At 37.4% G+C, this 16090-nt stretch overlaps 1 protein-coding gene across 12 annotated transcripts in view; it reads right to left on the reverse strand.

Annotated features, from left to right (window-relative positions):
- Positions 1-8164: 8164 nt before the first annotated feature.
- Positions 8165-16090, reverse strand: part of UNC79 (unc-79 homolog, NALCN channel complex subunit) — a 176024-nt gene continuing 168098 nt past the window's right edge. For all 12 annotated transcript variants that reach the window (XM_039365857.1, XM_039365854.1, XM_039365847.1 and 9 more), the window contains 2 exons: positions 11558-11599; positions 8165-9897 (listed from right to left, as the gene is read on the reverse strand). In XM_039365857.1, the coding sequence (XP_039221791.1) occupies positions 9697-9897; positions 11558-11599 (243 nt within the window). In that variant the 3' untranslated portion in view covers positions 8165-9696. The remainder of the gene's footprint in view (positions 9898-11557; positions 11600-16090) is intronic.

The raw sequence follows: 16090 nt of genomic DNA on the forward strand, positions 1-16090 counted from the left end.
AAGCTCAAATTATCCTAGTTTAGATACATTATATGAGGATCCACTCACTCAATGCTGGGAAAGATGTAAGAGGGGGGAAAAAGAGAAGATGATGACCAGCATCAAGGTGAATAACTCAGTTACAGTGGTGATGGGCGCACTGCTGGAAGACCTGAAGAAATAGCTTAGGGACAGATTGTCATGAAGAAAATCTATTTGCTCACTAAGGGTTGACAACAAGTTGAGAGAACATAATCGATCAAAACTGTAACTCGGGTCTGAAGATGCCATGATTCATTATAACTGTGCAGAATTTAATCCTAGTTTTGACACCTACAGGTTCATAGTGCACAATAAAACAGTAACAATAAAGCAAATGCTACCTTGGAGCATTGTACTGAAGTTCCCTCTGGCCTCTGGCAATCGATGACATCTGCAATGTCTGAATGGCTGTCACATTTTAGGCAAATTGGAGTATGCTATAAATCATAGTTGTTCCTTGCCAAGATTACTAATAGATCCTTTTGCAGTATTGACATCTCTGTGTCTTGGTGACATTGACACTTAGTTCCCTTGATCCCTGAGTCCTTAAGTAGCGACAATAGTTTAGTTAAGCTGTTTTGTCATAAATTTGATTTATAAAGGATTAGATTATAACAGAGACCCAACAAATATTCTATATTTAATTCTTTGTCAATAAAGAATGGCTTTGATACTGTTTTAAGTTTAAAGATTGTTTTCTTAATTGTGTATGCATAACATAAATAGATTGATGATGGATAGATACTGATTTTCTATAATGTACACAGATCTTGTATTACATATTAATTAAACCCAGAAATATCAAGTCCACATTTTTTCCAACCATAGATTTAATAATGTTTCCTAGGTAAAAAAAAATGATAACTATGAATTGTGGATTCACTACCGGAACTAGATTTCCTAGCTTTTTTTAAAAAAAAAATCAAATCAGGTATATGATATTTTAATGCTTCAGCTGCTGCTTTTTAAATTTTTGAATCCTTATTGCAGGAAAATAGGAATTTGTTGTAAAACATCTTTTACTCAAAGCAACACTGTACTCTTTTGAAAGGGTACTAAATTTGGGTTCGGAGAGTCCTGAGAAGCCGTTAACATTCAATAGATCTGCAGTCTTAGTTATTGGATTTTTGAATTTATGCAATGGTTTACAAAACAAGTAATTAAACAATTAAATAAGATTTTAAAAAGAAAACCAAGAATATGTTATTTTACTGGGTATATCACATTTATGTTTTCCAAACTTTTCTTTTTCTAGTCCTTTTCCCCTTGGCTTTTTGTCACATCCACATTCCCCTTATACTGGAACATTTCAGAAGCAGTTAGAATACTTCTTATTGCCTGGATGTTAACATCATTTTTACTCTGGCCATATTTTTTTCAGTTATAACAAAACTAGTTTGCCATGAAAGAAGCCATTGCTCATTTCTCCCAGGCAACTGTTGACTGCCAGCAGACTGAAGGCTATTCCATTCCCAATATAAAAGATTGACCTCGATGAACTGCCTGTATGATTTTTTTTTAAAAAAAAAATCCATCAACTGCAAATCAAGTTTAAATCATGAAATCTAATAAATGAAAGAGAAGATGAGCAAATAAGTTTGGACAGTGGAGAAGATGTTCAGGAAGGTGGACTGAGCTTCCCTGAATAATTTGCAAGGCTATAGTCATGCTTCAAAAATCTAATTCTTTCTAATTTCATTTGAAAGAATGGGAGAGACAGGTGGAGGAGAGAGGGGGAGGGAAGGAGGAAAACAATCGGAGGATTTTTGCTTAGGTTTTGACAGATACATCCATCTCACATTTGCCTGCACTGGCAGAAGCAACTCTTCTCTCCTTCACTCAGCAGTGCAAAACAGAATAAAAGAAAAAAGCAATACAAGAGAAGGAACTGACTCAGCAATTCATCCAGTGTTTTTGTCTGCTAAGAAGCAGATGATTTGGAGGTTCCCTGCTGATGAATTAAGTCTTGATTGCCCTAAGAATGCTGTGCTTTTTTTTTTTTTAGTGCTTCAACCTTGATTGCATTCTGATTTGTACCTATAACAAGCAATCTAACAGAAGATGAAATTGCTTTTTCCTCTTCAAAAAACCAGGGGAAACCTCTTGAAATTGTGGTGGAAAAAAAAGTAGTGCACTCTACTACAAGAGTGGTTTATTTGTTTTTATGTATTTAATGAAAATAAGGCAGGTAAATCACTTCTTAAAAGGGGCAATGGCGCTTCAGAGAGGACTCTACATTATTCCTATGGAAGCAGTGCCATATACTGTATTCTCCAGACATGTTTTGTGTCCTGGCCGATCCTATACATTAATTTTCCAGGATATATTATTCTGGACTTCTTAAAATATATTTCTGCATCTGGCAAATTGAAAACAGAGAATTTTGTTATGTCTAATTCCCCATTTTATGCAACTCAAGTGATTTGCTGCTGAATCATAAATGAAACCTCAGGCTGAGTTCACACAGCACAGAAAATTTTGATTGGTTCAGGATCTTGGCAAGCAGAACCACCAATTCATGTGGCACAGGGATTTTATACTATTTCAAATGTTTAGGGAGCAACCAAATTGAATTCCTCTTGCTCTCCTGAAACAGCAAAGTTCTCACTGACGAACTAATTGAATCATGTGAATGACAGAAATACTGGTGCCAACTTGATTTCCTTCTCAAGGCCAGGAAAAACTCTGATGTTCCCCCTTCAGTATTGGGGACATTCAATAGGATAGTCACTACATTTTTACCCATTGGTAATATGTGCCTTTCTAACTATTGTTTTGTATTGTGGAGATCGATGCTTTAGTCTTTTAGGATTGTATATATATTTATTTCATGTTCTTCTCTGTTGAAGGGATTTTGGGGGGATTGTAATCCATACTCTGAGATCCTTAGGACACGAAGAGCTATAAATATACAAATAAATCTCAATTAATTAACAAGTAGGCATCATTACCAAAACTGGATTTGATTTCATTGAACATTCAAAGGCATTATGAGCCTACTAATTAAATCAATAACATCAATTGCTGAGATTTGGAATAAAGCCATGATTATATCAACTTTCCAGGATTCATAATTAAAACATGCCAGTCCAGAAAGGACTTCATTTGATAAGAGAAAGTTGGGTCAAAGCACCAACCAATCATCCAGTGGAAAAAAATCTCCCTTCTCCCGCACACCCTTCTCACCAAGGAAAGGGAGAGCTGTTATTGCGAAATCCTTGAGTGCCATTATAAAATTCAGCTGGCATAGCAAGGAAATTGCCTCCTCTTCAAGCTGGCAATAAAAGCCATAAAGAAGCATTTCAAGTAATTTGCTGCCTAATGCTATGGCTTGCTGTGCCAGCATGCAAAAGTTTAGAACAGCCCATTCCAGAAATACAGCGGTCCAAATGATTCACCACCATTCTTCTGGACAGTTTTGTTTTTCTCCTTGACAGATGCCATATAGGTAGAAATTGCCATATAGGAGCATCTTCCTATCCTTTTCTCATGGGAAAATGCTAGGGATGCCCGCCTTCCCTCTGATGCTGCTAAAAGGCATACAGTCTCTTGCAGAAACGAAAAGCTGGCAAATTGTCTTAGCTTTTGAACAAAGCAATATTCTGCTTGTGCAAACAGTTTGGGTGTAACTGTTCAAGGCAGAGGTGGATAAGTTCTCACTACTCTACTTGCCATTAGGTCTTCCCTGACGGTTAGGTTTAGGTCAAAGATTATGTTCTGTAATCTTCTGGAAGAAAAATGTGCTAAAACCAAAGGTTAGGAATTTCCTAGAGAGATATCTGGGAAAGTTTGTCTCCCTAAACTTATTGGAGTGGTTCCTCTAGGAATTTTTAACTATAAACATATTTATAATTAAAAATTCCTAGAGGAACCATTCTACTTAATGATAGCGCTGTGTTGCATTTTTAATTCTTGCTTTATTGTTTTCATGTTATTTTGAATGCCTTTCAGACAGAAAAGCAATTTCTAATTTTTATTAAAATAACTAGGACTGAAGGAATACATTCATATTTAGATACTAAGATCCCTAGAAACACCTTCCCACTGTCAGTACTGGCCTGGATAACATTGCAGTCTGGAATTGCATTTAGCTAGATCCTATCAAAGCTGGCAAACAAATCATGATGGCAAATTTGATAGAAGTAATGGAACAGTAGGTCAACTCTTTCCATATATAATTCAGTAGCTGGACAAACAAATCATTTATGGCTTTTAAATATTTTATTACTTTTCAAAAGCATTCAGTAAGATGCCTGCAACATTTTTACGTAGAATCATAACATACACATTTCATTGGATCTTGTGGACTCTTTGGCAAGTGAACGAATTACAACTATTCCAAAGACTCTGGAACTTAAGTATTTATCTTCTTGGTGGAGGCATCTGCTTGCTGATCATAACTATCCTCTCTGTGTTAGATTTGGCAGAATACTCTTTGGGTTCAGTGCAATGTTCCACTTAAGAAATGAACAGCAGCTAAATAGTCCAATCTGGGCCTAGCCTACAAATCCCATCAACTCCTTCCAATCTCATCTGCCCAGCAGCATTGCCAAAATGTCTGAAGAATGCCAGGTTGGCAAAGCCTCAAACTCAATAGAGAAGCCAATTGAACTAAAATAACACTAGTTACACAGATGGTATTATTGCCCTGAAGTCTAACAATACAGATACTTTTATCTATAATTACCCACTATTGGAATGTTTAGTTTTGAATAATTGTAAAACCCTATATCCTTAATTGTGCATTTTGCCACTAAGAGAGGCAAAAGGTAGATACATGTGTAAGTGCATGTGTGTTGATTTTATAATGTCTATACAAAGGCAAACCTTTGGATACAATATACTAAAAAGAGGAATGTCAATTTTGCCTTGACAATCCTACTTTCAGGAAAATTATTATTAAAATAAATGTTTTAAATAATAATACTGATTGTTTTAGTATTTATTTACCACTTTTCACCTCTGCTGTACACCACTCAAAGTTGCTTGTGATGGGATGGAAGGCTATATAAATTCAATAAATACATTTATTAAAAGAACTAAGTTCCATGAGTTGTAGCTTCATCAGATGCTTAGGGTGGCTTGATTGGTATCAAAATTAAATTGGGATGGAGGGCAGGTAGGGAAAATGGTGAAAGATTTAGTTATACAGATGCAAGTTACATGTGACACAGATTCCAAGTAGCTTATCAATTAACTATTATGTGTTAAAAACTCACTGTTGAGATGTTGTGAGCAGAATGGGATGTTTAGGCCCAGACCCTTGGCCGCGCCTCTTTTGCCTCCTGCCACCCGCCTCAGCCCATTTACAGCCAGCTTTCCTTCTCTGCTGGCCCTCCCCCAACTATTATCCCTGGCCAATGGGCCCCTGGCCTTCCCCCCACTTTTCGGCCTAGCCCATTTGTCCAGACACTGTTTGACCTGGGCCTGCACAAGAAACATAACCATGGCAGGTAGAAGCAATGGTGCTGCAGGGGCAGCATGAGATTGGTCATGGGCGATCACAGGGGCTGGGAGGGGGCAGCGTGTAAAGAAAGATTTTTTAAAAAGTACTATGACTGCTCTGCAAGTTTTGGGGCCTTGCAGATCTGTCACCAGGACTAGAGGGAGGGGTATGGCAGCGGGAGTGGCAACCCCTGGGACCACTGGGGGGGCAGACAGTAGGAGTGTGTTGGGGGGATGAGGAAGAGAGGGAGGGGCTCTTGAGGGACATTATGCTTGTCAGCTGAAAAGCTGACAGCCTGGGTTCAAGAACCAAGTGCCATGCAACAGGATGAGCTCCCGTTCCTGCCCCAGCTCCTGCCCACCTAGCAGTTCGAAAGAATGCAAATGTGAATAAATAGGTGCCATTTTGGTGGGAAGGTAACCACATTCTGTGCACTTTTGGTGTATAGCCATGCTGACCACATGACCATGGAAAATATCTTCGGACAAAGCTGGACAGGGAAACCTTTATCGTTACTTTTTATAATGGGATTTCACACTATTAGGTTCTGATGAAGAAATAACTTGATTATTTTAACAGTTATGGTGCAACCAGTATTTTTTGCTCCTGGAAAATAATTACGTACTGTCATTAGAGCTGTTTGGTTTCATATTTTTAAACTTTAACGTTTTATAATTTGCTGTGGAATAACTGTTGAAAGATAGCACTTAATAAAAGCAATTAGAAGAAATAACCTGATACCTTCCTAGAGGTGTTCAGTTTATTTTCTTAGTCTTCAGCTAACACGGTTTCTGAGATCGTAGGAGTTTACAGGTCTATCAGATGTGGGGAACATTAGATTAGGGAAGGACAGGAAACTCCAGAGCACAGGGAAACATTGTAAGGGGATGGCATTAGATTCTTCTTCCTGGTATGTGTAGGAACTCTATATGTAACTGCCATATTGTTTCAGAACTGAGTGTCCTGCTCTTCTTCCCCAGGTGCCAGAACTCACACAAGTCATACAACCCGCCTTGCCTACCCTACAAGGTTTACCTTTGTAGTTGAAAAAAAAACCCTTCAATTTTTGGTGTATCTAAAAGACTAGGATTTTGTTCAAGTTAAGATAATACTAATATTAATGTGACCCTGCACTGTGTGGCTTTAAATTACAAGAAGGCATTTTATTAATCTTTTGGGACATTTACCACTGGCATACCCATTTAGTTTAATGAGTGGAAATGTCAGCTTTCTATGTAGAATGAAATTGGCCCAATAAAGCAAAATTTGGTTGCTTGTAAAAGATTGAATTATTTTTAAGAAGTTGTCAAACAAGGTGGAAATATTTACATTTGGAGTTTAAAATGGATATTGACTTGAAACAAATTAAAGTTGAAACTTTGTCAGTGAACAGATTACTTTTAATTTACCTTTATGTTAAACCCAATTTAATAAATAGATCTGATTAAACCTCATACTGTAGGTCTACCTTTACATCTGACCAATATATAATTAATATATATTATTATTATTAATAAAACCTCCAAATCACAAGACATTGGCTTTATTCGTATTCTTCTCCTCTGCAGTCTGAATATAAAGTATAAAGGACTAAAAAGAAATTTTCGTAGACATCCCAGCCTTTGAACTACCCAAGGAACTGAAACAGCAAAGCTTCCACGCCAGCTGCCTTTCTTTCCTCTTGCTTCACCTCTTTTTAACCTCTCACACACCACACCTTACGTAAGGGAAGGCAAAAGGCTCACTCACCTTCTTGTGAAAAATGGCCTCCATGTTTATGTGTCTTCCACCGCCACCTTCAGCTTCCACACCACATGGTCTGACCCAGCCAATCAATCTGGCTATGGTGCTCTGGCACCTCATAGCTCCTCCTAGAGGAGGCAGACAGTGCTGGAGGGGACCCCACTCGCACTGTACCACCAGCAGGGCATTTTCAAAAGCAAACGAGGATAGCAAGAGCAACAATAGAAAAAGAACGCAACTCTGGAAAATCCATTGAAAAAAGGTGCCGGAACTCTGTTCCGGTGCATTCTATGACAAAAACAGCCCTGGTTATGCTATACAAATCACTTTGTCTCATTCACTGAATTTGGGCTTCAATGTCCATCTTTCATTGTAATCTTCCAAATGCTTTTTAGGCCACGTTTCTTACTTAGGTAGTTCACCAATTAGTGATTACATGCCATTAAATCAGCATCAACAAAATAGGTCTTAGCAATCACATAAACAAACTTCAAGATGATCTGTCCTCAGGGTCTTGTAATTGGCTCCATTCACTATACTGCTAGTTATCCTCTTTTTTCCCCCACATTAGGAAGGAAAACATGCGACAGCTGCACAATGTTTTTATTTTTTATGGAGAGATTTTTTGGCTAATAGTGACAGAATTTGTCTGTCTATAAACACCTTCTGTTTTTCCAAATCAGCAACTAAAATATACCATTTACAGCATTAAACAGCTAATGATATCACTGCAAGTGTCTAATGGTATGGCACTGTTTGTTCCCATCATTATTGTATGGGAAAACTCTATTGCGGTAAACAAAATCTCTCAGCTCAAGCTTTTTCACTTCTCACTACAGTGAATAACCCCTGTGACTTCCAATGGCATCTCAGCCTAGTATCAACCAGCTCCAGACTTGCTTTTTCAGCCAAGATTCACTGGAGACTCATGGGAATAATAATGGAAAAAAGTGCTGCGTAATATGGTAATGATTTTATTTTTTACAGAATAATAACCAATATTATTCAGGGTATTAAAGAGTTATGCTTTTAATAGCATTTTCATATAAAGCTTAAATCTTTATTTCAATAGATTACAGCAATAAATACAATATATTTCAGTTATGTATACACACAAAAAGTTTTAATTACAAGAGGTTCTGCTATTCAAAGATGCTGATCCAAAGTCCACTGCAACCAGTGGCTCTTCTATACATCTCAGTGGATCAGTCTCTCTCAATGCTATTAAAATTCACTTTTAAAAAATATTTAACATTGTTTTTTATGCAGTAGTTCTATAACTTTTCTATTTACTGTATGTAAATTTATAACCTGAAACCTCTTCCTCAGGGAAGCCTGAAGCATCCGTATTCTCTCTGGCATCCCCATGAATGGGGCCTATTTCAAATCTCAGTGTGTACAAGTATATAAGAAGAAATAGAATACATTGTACAGGTAGTAGTATGCAGAGAGTTTCCTAAGAACTGCAAGAAAAATACTGGCAATGAAACCAAGTTAAAGTACTTAAACTTACTCAGTAGTTCTTTTTAAAAAAGACAAGTGAACTGGCACAGTTTACCCACCTAATTTCTAAGTGCACTTTGTAAGTAAGCAGAATTGGCTTTGGCTGTCTCGTTCCCCTGGGCAAAATGCCAGCATTGACCCCAGAATGATCCCTCTCCTACCCCAGTTTGCAAGAGGCACCTGTGAGCCAAGAGGTGCATAACTTGAGGGGAAAGGTAATGAGTGTTTAGTCTGGAAGGCTTTCTTTTCTTTTATTCTTGTTTTCTTTCAGCACAGGCCATGCTTGCAAGTTGCTGATAGAAATTGCAGGGAAAAATGGATGGCAAATCCTAGGAAATTGCAAGACCAACTATTTTATAATGAAAAAAGTTTCGGCTTCCTCAATCTGGTGGCCTCCAAATGTTTTGGGCTATACAGCTCACATCATCCAAACCCATCACATCCCCGCTCATTTGTGGTCCAAAGCATTTGGAGGGGATGAGGTTGGAGATGGCTGATTTATTGCATTACCAAGTTTAACTATGAAGATGACTTGGTTATAATGTAAAAAAACAGCAGCATACATAGGTATCTGAACATACACAATGCTTTGTGTGTGTGTATACATGTCCTGTGCATGCATGTGTGTGTGTATAAATCCTAGGGGCGAAACCAATAATTTTATTTTATAAATGAATGTTTTAAAATACATATATTTAAACAGCTAGCTATATGCATTGGCTCAAGCTTCAGTGAGCAAACCCTCATTTCATAGAGTATTCCTGCAAATGTTATGTCTCTTATGCATCAGCCAGAACATGCTTTTGGTTATTGAGGTACACAGACAGCCTACCCTCTTTAGCCATTTCACTTTTTTCTCTCTACAAGAACAAAACAAAAATGGAGCTACAGTACTTTTGTATGGTTTCTAAAGATGGCCATTGTCTTATAGCTTTAGCCCTATTATTGCTACACTAACAGGTTCACAGAACATTCTACCCAACTCATAAAGGATAAAACTGAGATGCTGCTTCAGATGACTGGATTTCCACTTGAGCCATTTTGAACTGTGTACACTGCAGCCACTTGCGAAGGACAGAAGTGTTGGTGTTCATCTGAACGGATCCCTGTAACATTCTAAGGCTATGATGGTTCACATTGTTCTGAATAGCTTGTAGGCGGAGCTGGAGGCCAGCAGATAAATGCTGTTAAAATATGTACAAGTTTTATTGTCAGTTCTCTAATTTTTTAAAATAATAATAATAAACTCAAATGATTATAAGGCCGTATCATCCTAAAATAAAGCAGTTCATTTTCAAATTCAGAATCAATTCAGCCATCAAAGAATGAAAATAAGGACAGGCCATAATGAGATAATTCAGTAAGAAGCAGCAGTGTTTAATGGAAGGCCATCCTAAACCTGAAGAAAACTACCACTTATAGCACATCTTACTGAGCCATATGGATAAAGGACAGAAGAAAGTTTCACAAACAAGAGGCCATCACAACACAATAATTTTCTTTAGTGGGCTGGAAACTCAAATTTAGAAATGTGATGCCTTTTAAATCAACATTAGTTCACACTATTACAACAAGGAGGACTTGCAACATAATGTTGGAATACTGTATACCCTCAGTTCCTGATCAGAATGGTCTGTTTCCTTCAGTTCTGTATAAGCTTTGAGCAGTTCTAGCAAGCCAATTCATTTTCTCCCTCCTTCTTTTTTCCTTCATTCAGTTATCACAGTTCGTTCTGTGCCCCCAATTACTGAACATGCTTAATTCTCATTTAGTTGGTTTTGATTTGGCTATTAAGAGGTTTGCTTCTTTTTGATATTCTGTAAATTTTGGAGTACTCATTCTTTCGAGCTCCACAGGAAGCATTCTTTTCTTTCTCACATTCTCACTTTTGGTCATTCTGGCTATTTTTTATATAGTTATGCAAATATCATTATCATCTGACCATCTCATGTGAGCTGATGCTGGTCATCCTCTGGCCCTTTAAACGGGAAAGGATGCATTCTGCACACAATATTATTAAGACAAAAAGGTGGAATGGATCCACGGTATGGAGAAAAAAAAAAAGAGCTAAGAGGCAAATAGGATGCAAGCTGTGCTTTCTACTTTCTTCCTCTCCCTGCCCTTGGAAATCTAAAATAGTGAGGGATTGGCTGGGAAGACTAAAAGGAAGAGGAAATGTTTTACTTTCCCACTCCTTCAGCAGAAAAGTGCTGCATTCCATCTGTCAACTCTACAAATGAGCATGGCTGCAGCCATTTTCTTTCTCATTCTAGGCTGCCACATAGAACGGAGGGAGGGGAGTTGCCCAGGTGCTTCACTAGTCAAAATAATCTTTTGTCCCATGGGAATCAAGGTCATCGGCTGTTCCCAAAACTAGAGACTGGGCGCTTCATAAAAAGCCCGACAAATAATCATGTTGGGGAACGTAGTTGCTTACATAGCTTTTGTGGGTGGGACATTAAACGTTGTATTGGGGAATTGTTGCTTGTGTATCCAGACTTGGTTTCACTTTTGACTGTGCTGATACTTTGTACATGTTCTTTGAGGAATTTGCAAGCCTCAGAGTTCTGTCTGTTGGAACTTTGACACCAGCTTCTTTTACCAATAAAAAAAGGTCCTTGCACTATTGACAGAACAGGCTCTGGATCCAGTTTAGTGTTTTTTCACTGATAGTCAAGCATGCCTGTATTTAGTAGACATCAGTTAAATTATGTTCATGTTTATGCAAATAGAGTCTTGGAGTCATAGCTGATGAGTCCAATTTGGAATGGATGCATAATTTAATGTAGTTATTTAGTTAAAACAAATTAATTGTTTTTAGGGAACACATTAAGGTGAGCCTACCTTTAGATTGGATTGAATCATTGGAAGCCACATTGGGATGAGCTGATAGAAAGGGAAAAAATCAGTGTTATTATATTCAGCATGTTCATAATATATTTATAATAACCACCATATTATTATATCACAAAATAAACCTAGTAATAACATTCATTCATAATGTACACAAGCAGCTTTGTTTAAGCATTTTCCTAGAAATAATGTGCAGGATTCTAATTTTATTGTTCAGGTACAAATTTACAAATTTTATTTATCAAAGTATTCAAAGTATTCAAACAATTATTTAAAATGATGTATTTAAGCATTAGTCTAAAACAGGGCACAGATCACATCAAATACTTTTCAGCTAAAACAATCCAATTTTTGCATAGCGTCATTGTATGATGCAACAGCAGTCATGTGTCATCTGGATTAAGACCATTGTCTTCATGGCACTTCATTCATAGCATTGATAGGAAAAGGAAAGATGTTCAGTTCTATCTAGAATACGGTTTCATGCATGTGACAAGCGACTTACAAGCAACCTTCTATATTGTGGAAGTAGCTTAGACATGGAACCTTTGTATATTGTCTTTTAGAAATGATGTATAACAAAGGTGTCTGAAACTAATGACATTTACTAGGTTTGGTATCAAAAACAGACTTCTGCTTTCATTCATCCACATTAGGGGTAGGGAAGCAGCTTGGTGCAGCCATACCCAAGATGGCACTGACTAAATAGTTTGGGATTTCAAATTCTAGAATCATCAAGCCAAATTATTCAAGCATTGGGGGTGCACTAGGTTTAGGAAAGGTTGCCTTGCTCCAACATTGGAAGTTTTGAAGAAGAGATTGGACAACCATTTGTCTGAAATGGTATAGGGTTTCCTGCCTGGGCAGGAGGTTGGACTAGAAGACATCTAAGGTCCCTTCCAACTCTGTTATTCTAGTATTCTGTAAAGCCTTCAACTCCAATAATCCCCGATGCCGTTATCAATCTTTTTATTTCCATGATGAAAGATCTCCCTCAATTTTGATGGAATCTCCTGCCATCTATTAGCTGCCTCTTTCTTCCCAACTGAGAGTTTTCAAGCACAAAACTCACAAAGGAAGAGAGCCAAGAAAGGAATCATTGAAAGCCGATTTACACCATTACTTCTCTTTCTATTACTCTCTGTAATTATCTCTCATAAATGCTTTTTAAATGTATTAGTTAGATTTTTATGAGACTAGGAGTTGTGTGTGTGTGTGTGTGTGTGTGTGTGTGTTGTGATCAAAAACACAGTAAACAGCATCATAAATTCATATGAAAAAATGGCTGTTGGCTGAAAGTGTCATACACTATGGCATTTCTGGAGTAATAAATTAATTTTTTGCCACTTCTTTTCCTCCTGCAAAATTTTAGTGAAACAAGAAATCAAAAAAGGAAGATATTCATTACAGACCAGTGGGAAACCAATGACTCTCCAGAATTTGTTGAACACTAACTCCTCTCATCTTGATCACTAGGTCAAAATAAAAGGTAGAACAGCTGTTTGAAGAGCTACAGATTCGCTATCTCTGCAGTTAGGTTGGTCTCACGGAGAACCAGGATTTCGGATACCGAAGTAAAGGAAAAAACAGCTGAGTTAATAGTACACAAAGTGCACTATATTAAAAATTAAACTGATCTATCAACCCATACATACCAATTGATAGTAACATGAGACCTGGTTTGGTGTAGTAACTGCTGGTCTAGAAACCAGGAGACTGTGAGTTCCAGTCTTGACTTAGGCATGAAAACAATTGGTTGACTGTGAGCCAGTCACTCTTTCCCAGCCCAAACTTCCTCATAGGGGTGTTTTTAAGGAGAAAATGGGAGGAGGAAGGTGTATTGCTTATAAAGTAACAAAGGCAGTACAAAAGATCCCTAATAAATAAAACGTCACATGCAGTTGGGATTATATAATTCAGCCATGTCGAATTGCTAGCCCACAGACCAGATTCATCATACCGAAACAGCGCCCACCCCATTGCTGGCAATGGGGAAAAAGTCCCGATACGTCATGTGATGTACATGATGTCGTGAGTTTGACAAGCCTGATATAGTTCCTAAAAACAAATAGCACTCTTTAGAGGTTAATCAGGAAGTAAGGCACTATGGCTCAATAAATTATGTGTTTGCAGCACTGAATATTTTTGTGAGCTGTTTTGACAAATCACCTATAATCTTATAATCATGTACAGGAGTTTATCTATTTTCTTACCCTGGGAAGCTCTGCCTAAAGATAATCTGTTAGCAGCCATTGTTTATGGCATTTACTAGTTCAGAGTCTCATTATTGGGATGGTGGAAGAAAGTAAAAGGGCTGGTGTGTTTTAACTGTAAGGCAGATTTATTTTAAAAGTGAAGATATTTTTGATACGTTATCTAAGATTATTTTAAAAACTGGACATACTGTTCTAAAATGTTCCTCTAAATGATATCAAGTTTCACTTTCTTCCAATTAAGCTCCTACCATCATGCAAAATTGAATCAGTATTAATAGAATGAGCTAAAGCACCATTCAGTGAATATGATTTCATTGGTTAGAATGGATGATATAATAGTTGGCTGGGTTCCACTGATGGGGTCAGGCTAGTCCTTATTTAATACACATTATGAGAAATGACATTGTTTAGGGAATCCCATTGAAGGAATAACCATTTCGATAATGTGTTCAACCACATTATAATGATAGTGATCGTCAACTATCCACAAAGGCGAAATTGGAAAAAAAAATTCTAGTGTGCAAGAAAAAATCCAAACCACCTGGAGAAATATGCAATTATAACTGCTTATGGATTGTTCCTGACACAGCATGAATTAGTCCTCTTGTTACAGATGGTATTGAACTGTGCCCACTCAGAGAAAACCTGGGCATCTAAACTTGTAATCAAGGACACTTTTCATTAGAAGCAGATTGGATTTACCATCAATATTTCCTAAACGTGAAGGCTAAATAGAAACCTCAGATCCCAAAGCAATATACCTTGTTATTTCTGATGCCAAAAAACAAGGTAAGGCCATCAATATCCCGTTCTCTTTGAGAAAAAGCAGAACTAGACAAATAGTTCTGGATAAATGAATCTTGATCTGATTCAGAAAGGCAGTTCCTATGCTCACATGTTCTTTGCGAGCATTATTTTTGCCGTTTATGATTAAAAAAATATATTGAGAGCATACACACAGTTCTGAAAGGCATCACATAAATGTGTTCATGTGGAAATATTGAAAAATAGTAATTCAGCTATTTTTGGAACTGTGTCTATGAACCCAACAAAGTTCTAGAATCCCATTCATGGATATATGAAATGTACCTATTTAATGTTTCCACATGAACTGTTTGCTTATATAATCACTTAAAATATGTATTTGTGAGCAAATGCTTCTCATCTTGATTTTAAAAAGCATGCAATGACATGTCAGCTTGCATCCTTAAGTAGATACACATTGTCTTTGATTCTCATCTTCCTAGAAAGAAATCACTATTTTGTACGTTCTTCCAACCAAAACATTGGGAACCAAATGCATGTGCAGAGATGCTCTTTTTAATTCTCTCTGCCATTTTTACAGATCTCAAAGTACACACACAGTGCCATTGTTTTTACTCCCCCAAACAACTAGGAAGCCAATTCAGATTTGTTCCATGCAATCAACTTTCCATTCTTAGTAGTTTCTCTGAATGAGCAATTGGGGGTTGGGTGGGAGAATATTCCCACTTTTTTTAATCCATAGGTTAATTTGTATGAAATCACTGAAGTGGCTATGGATGAGGCTAAAATCTGTCATAGCACTATATCCTGCCCCATGCCCCACCCCCCATCTACAAACAATGTCTAAAGTCCTTGAGATGGTTGAAGAGGAGGTAGAACCAGGGTGGCCGAAGATCTTACAATCAAACACTGAGCAGTCCTCTAACTTTATGGATCTGCAGCATCTTAAGCCAGCTCTTTAAAGGAAGAGCAGTATAAAAGCAGCATCTAAGAGTAAACAGTGATCAGAGGGACAACCATTAAGCACTCTTCTGATCACTACTGTAGAACACTTGCCTTTGACTCCTAAGTAATGGATGGTGAAACATACTAGATTTTACATGCCATGAAACTCCCATCAGATGCTATTGGCTTAAGATGGAAAACATTACTTTAACACTAGTGCAGATGAGGATGCCTTATGCTTGTGTCATGAACTGGAGATGAGATGATAATGATATCTTGAGAACCTGACACAAAAAAGACATCACCAGGACATCTTGTTTATACTGTGCTGAGGTGTAAATGAGTTAAAAAAAAAAAACCCCACAAGGCTTTCTCTAAAGAGGGAAATGGCTTAAAGCAATATTATTCTTCCAAAATGTAAACCAGAAGGGAGTACACGTGGGAAGCTTTGCCAAGCCTTTTAATCCTTCCTGCAGCATTCCTGAGAATGTTTTCCAATATAGCAGTCCAAATTACAAAACATCCTTTATCCATTGGCAACATGCTGTTTTGTATAATGTAATTCTTTTTCTCAAAAATTATTAGAACAAAACCACAA

The sequence above is a fragment of the Crotalus tigris genome, unplaced genomic scaffold (genome assembly GCF_016545835.1).
Source record: "Crotalus tigris isolate CLP2741 ecotype Arizona unplaced genomic scaffold, ASM1654583v1 scf7180000020201.887925, whole genome shotgun sequence".
Taxonomy (NCBI): domain Eukaryota; kingdom Metazoa; phylum Chordata; class Lepidosauria; order Squamata; family Viperidae; genus Crotalus; species Crotalus tigris.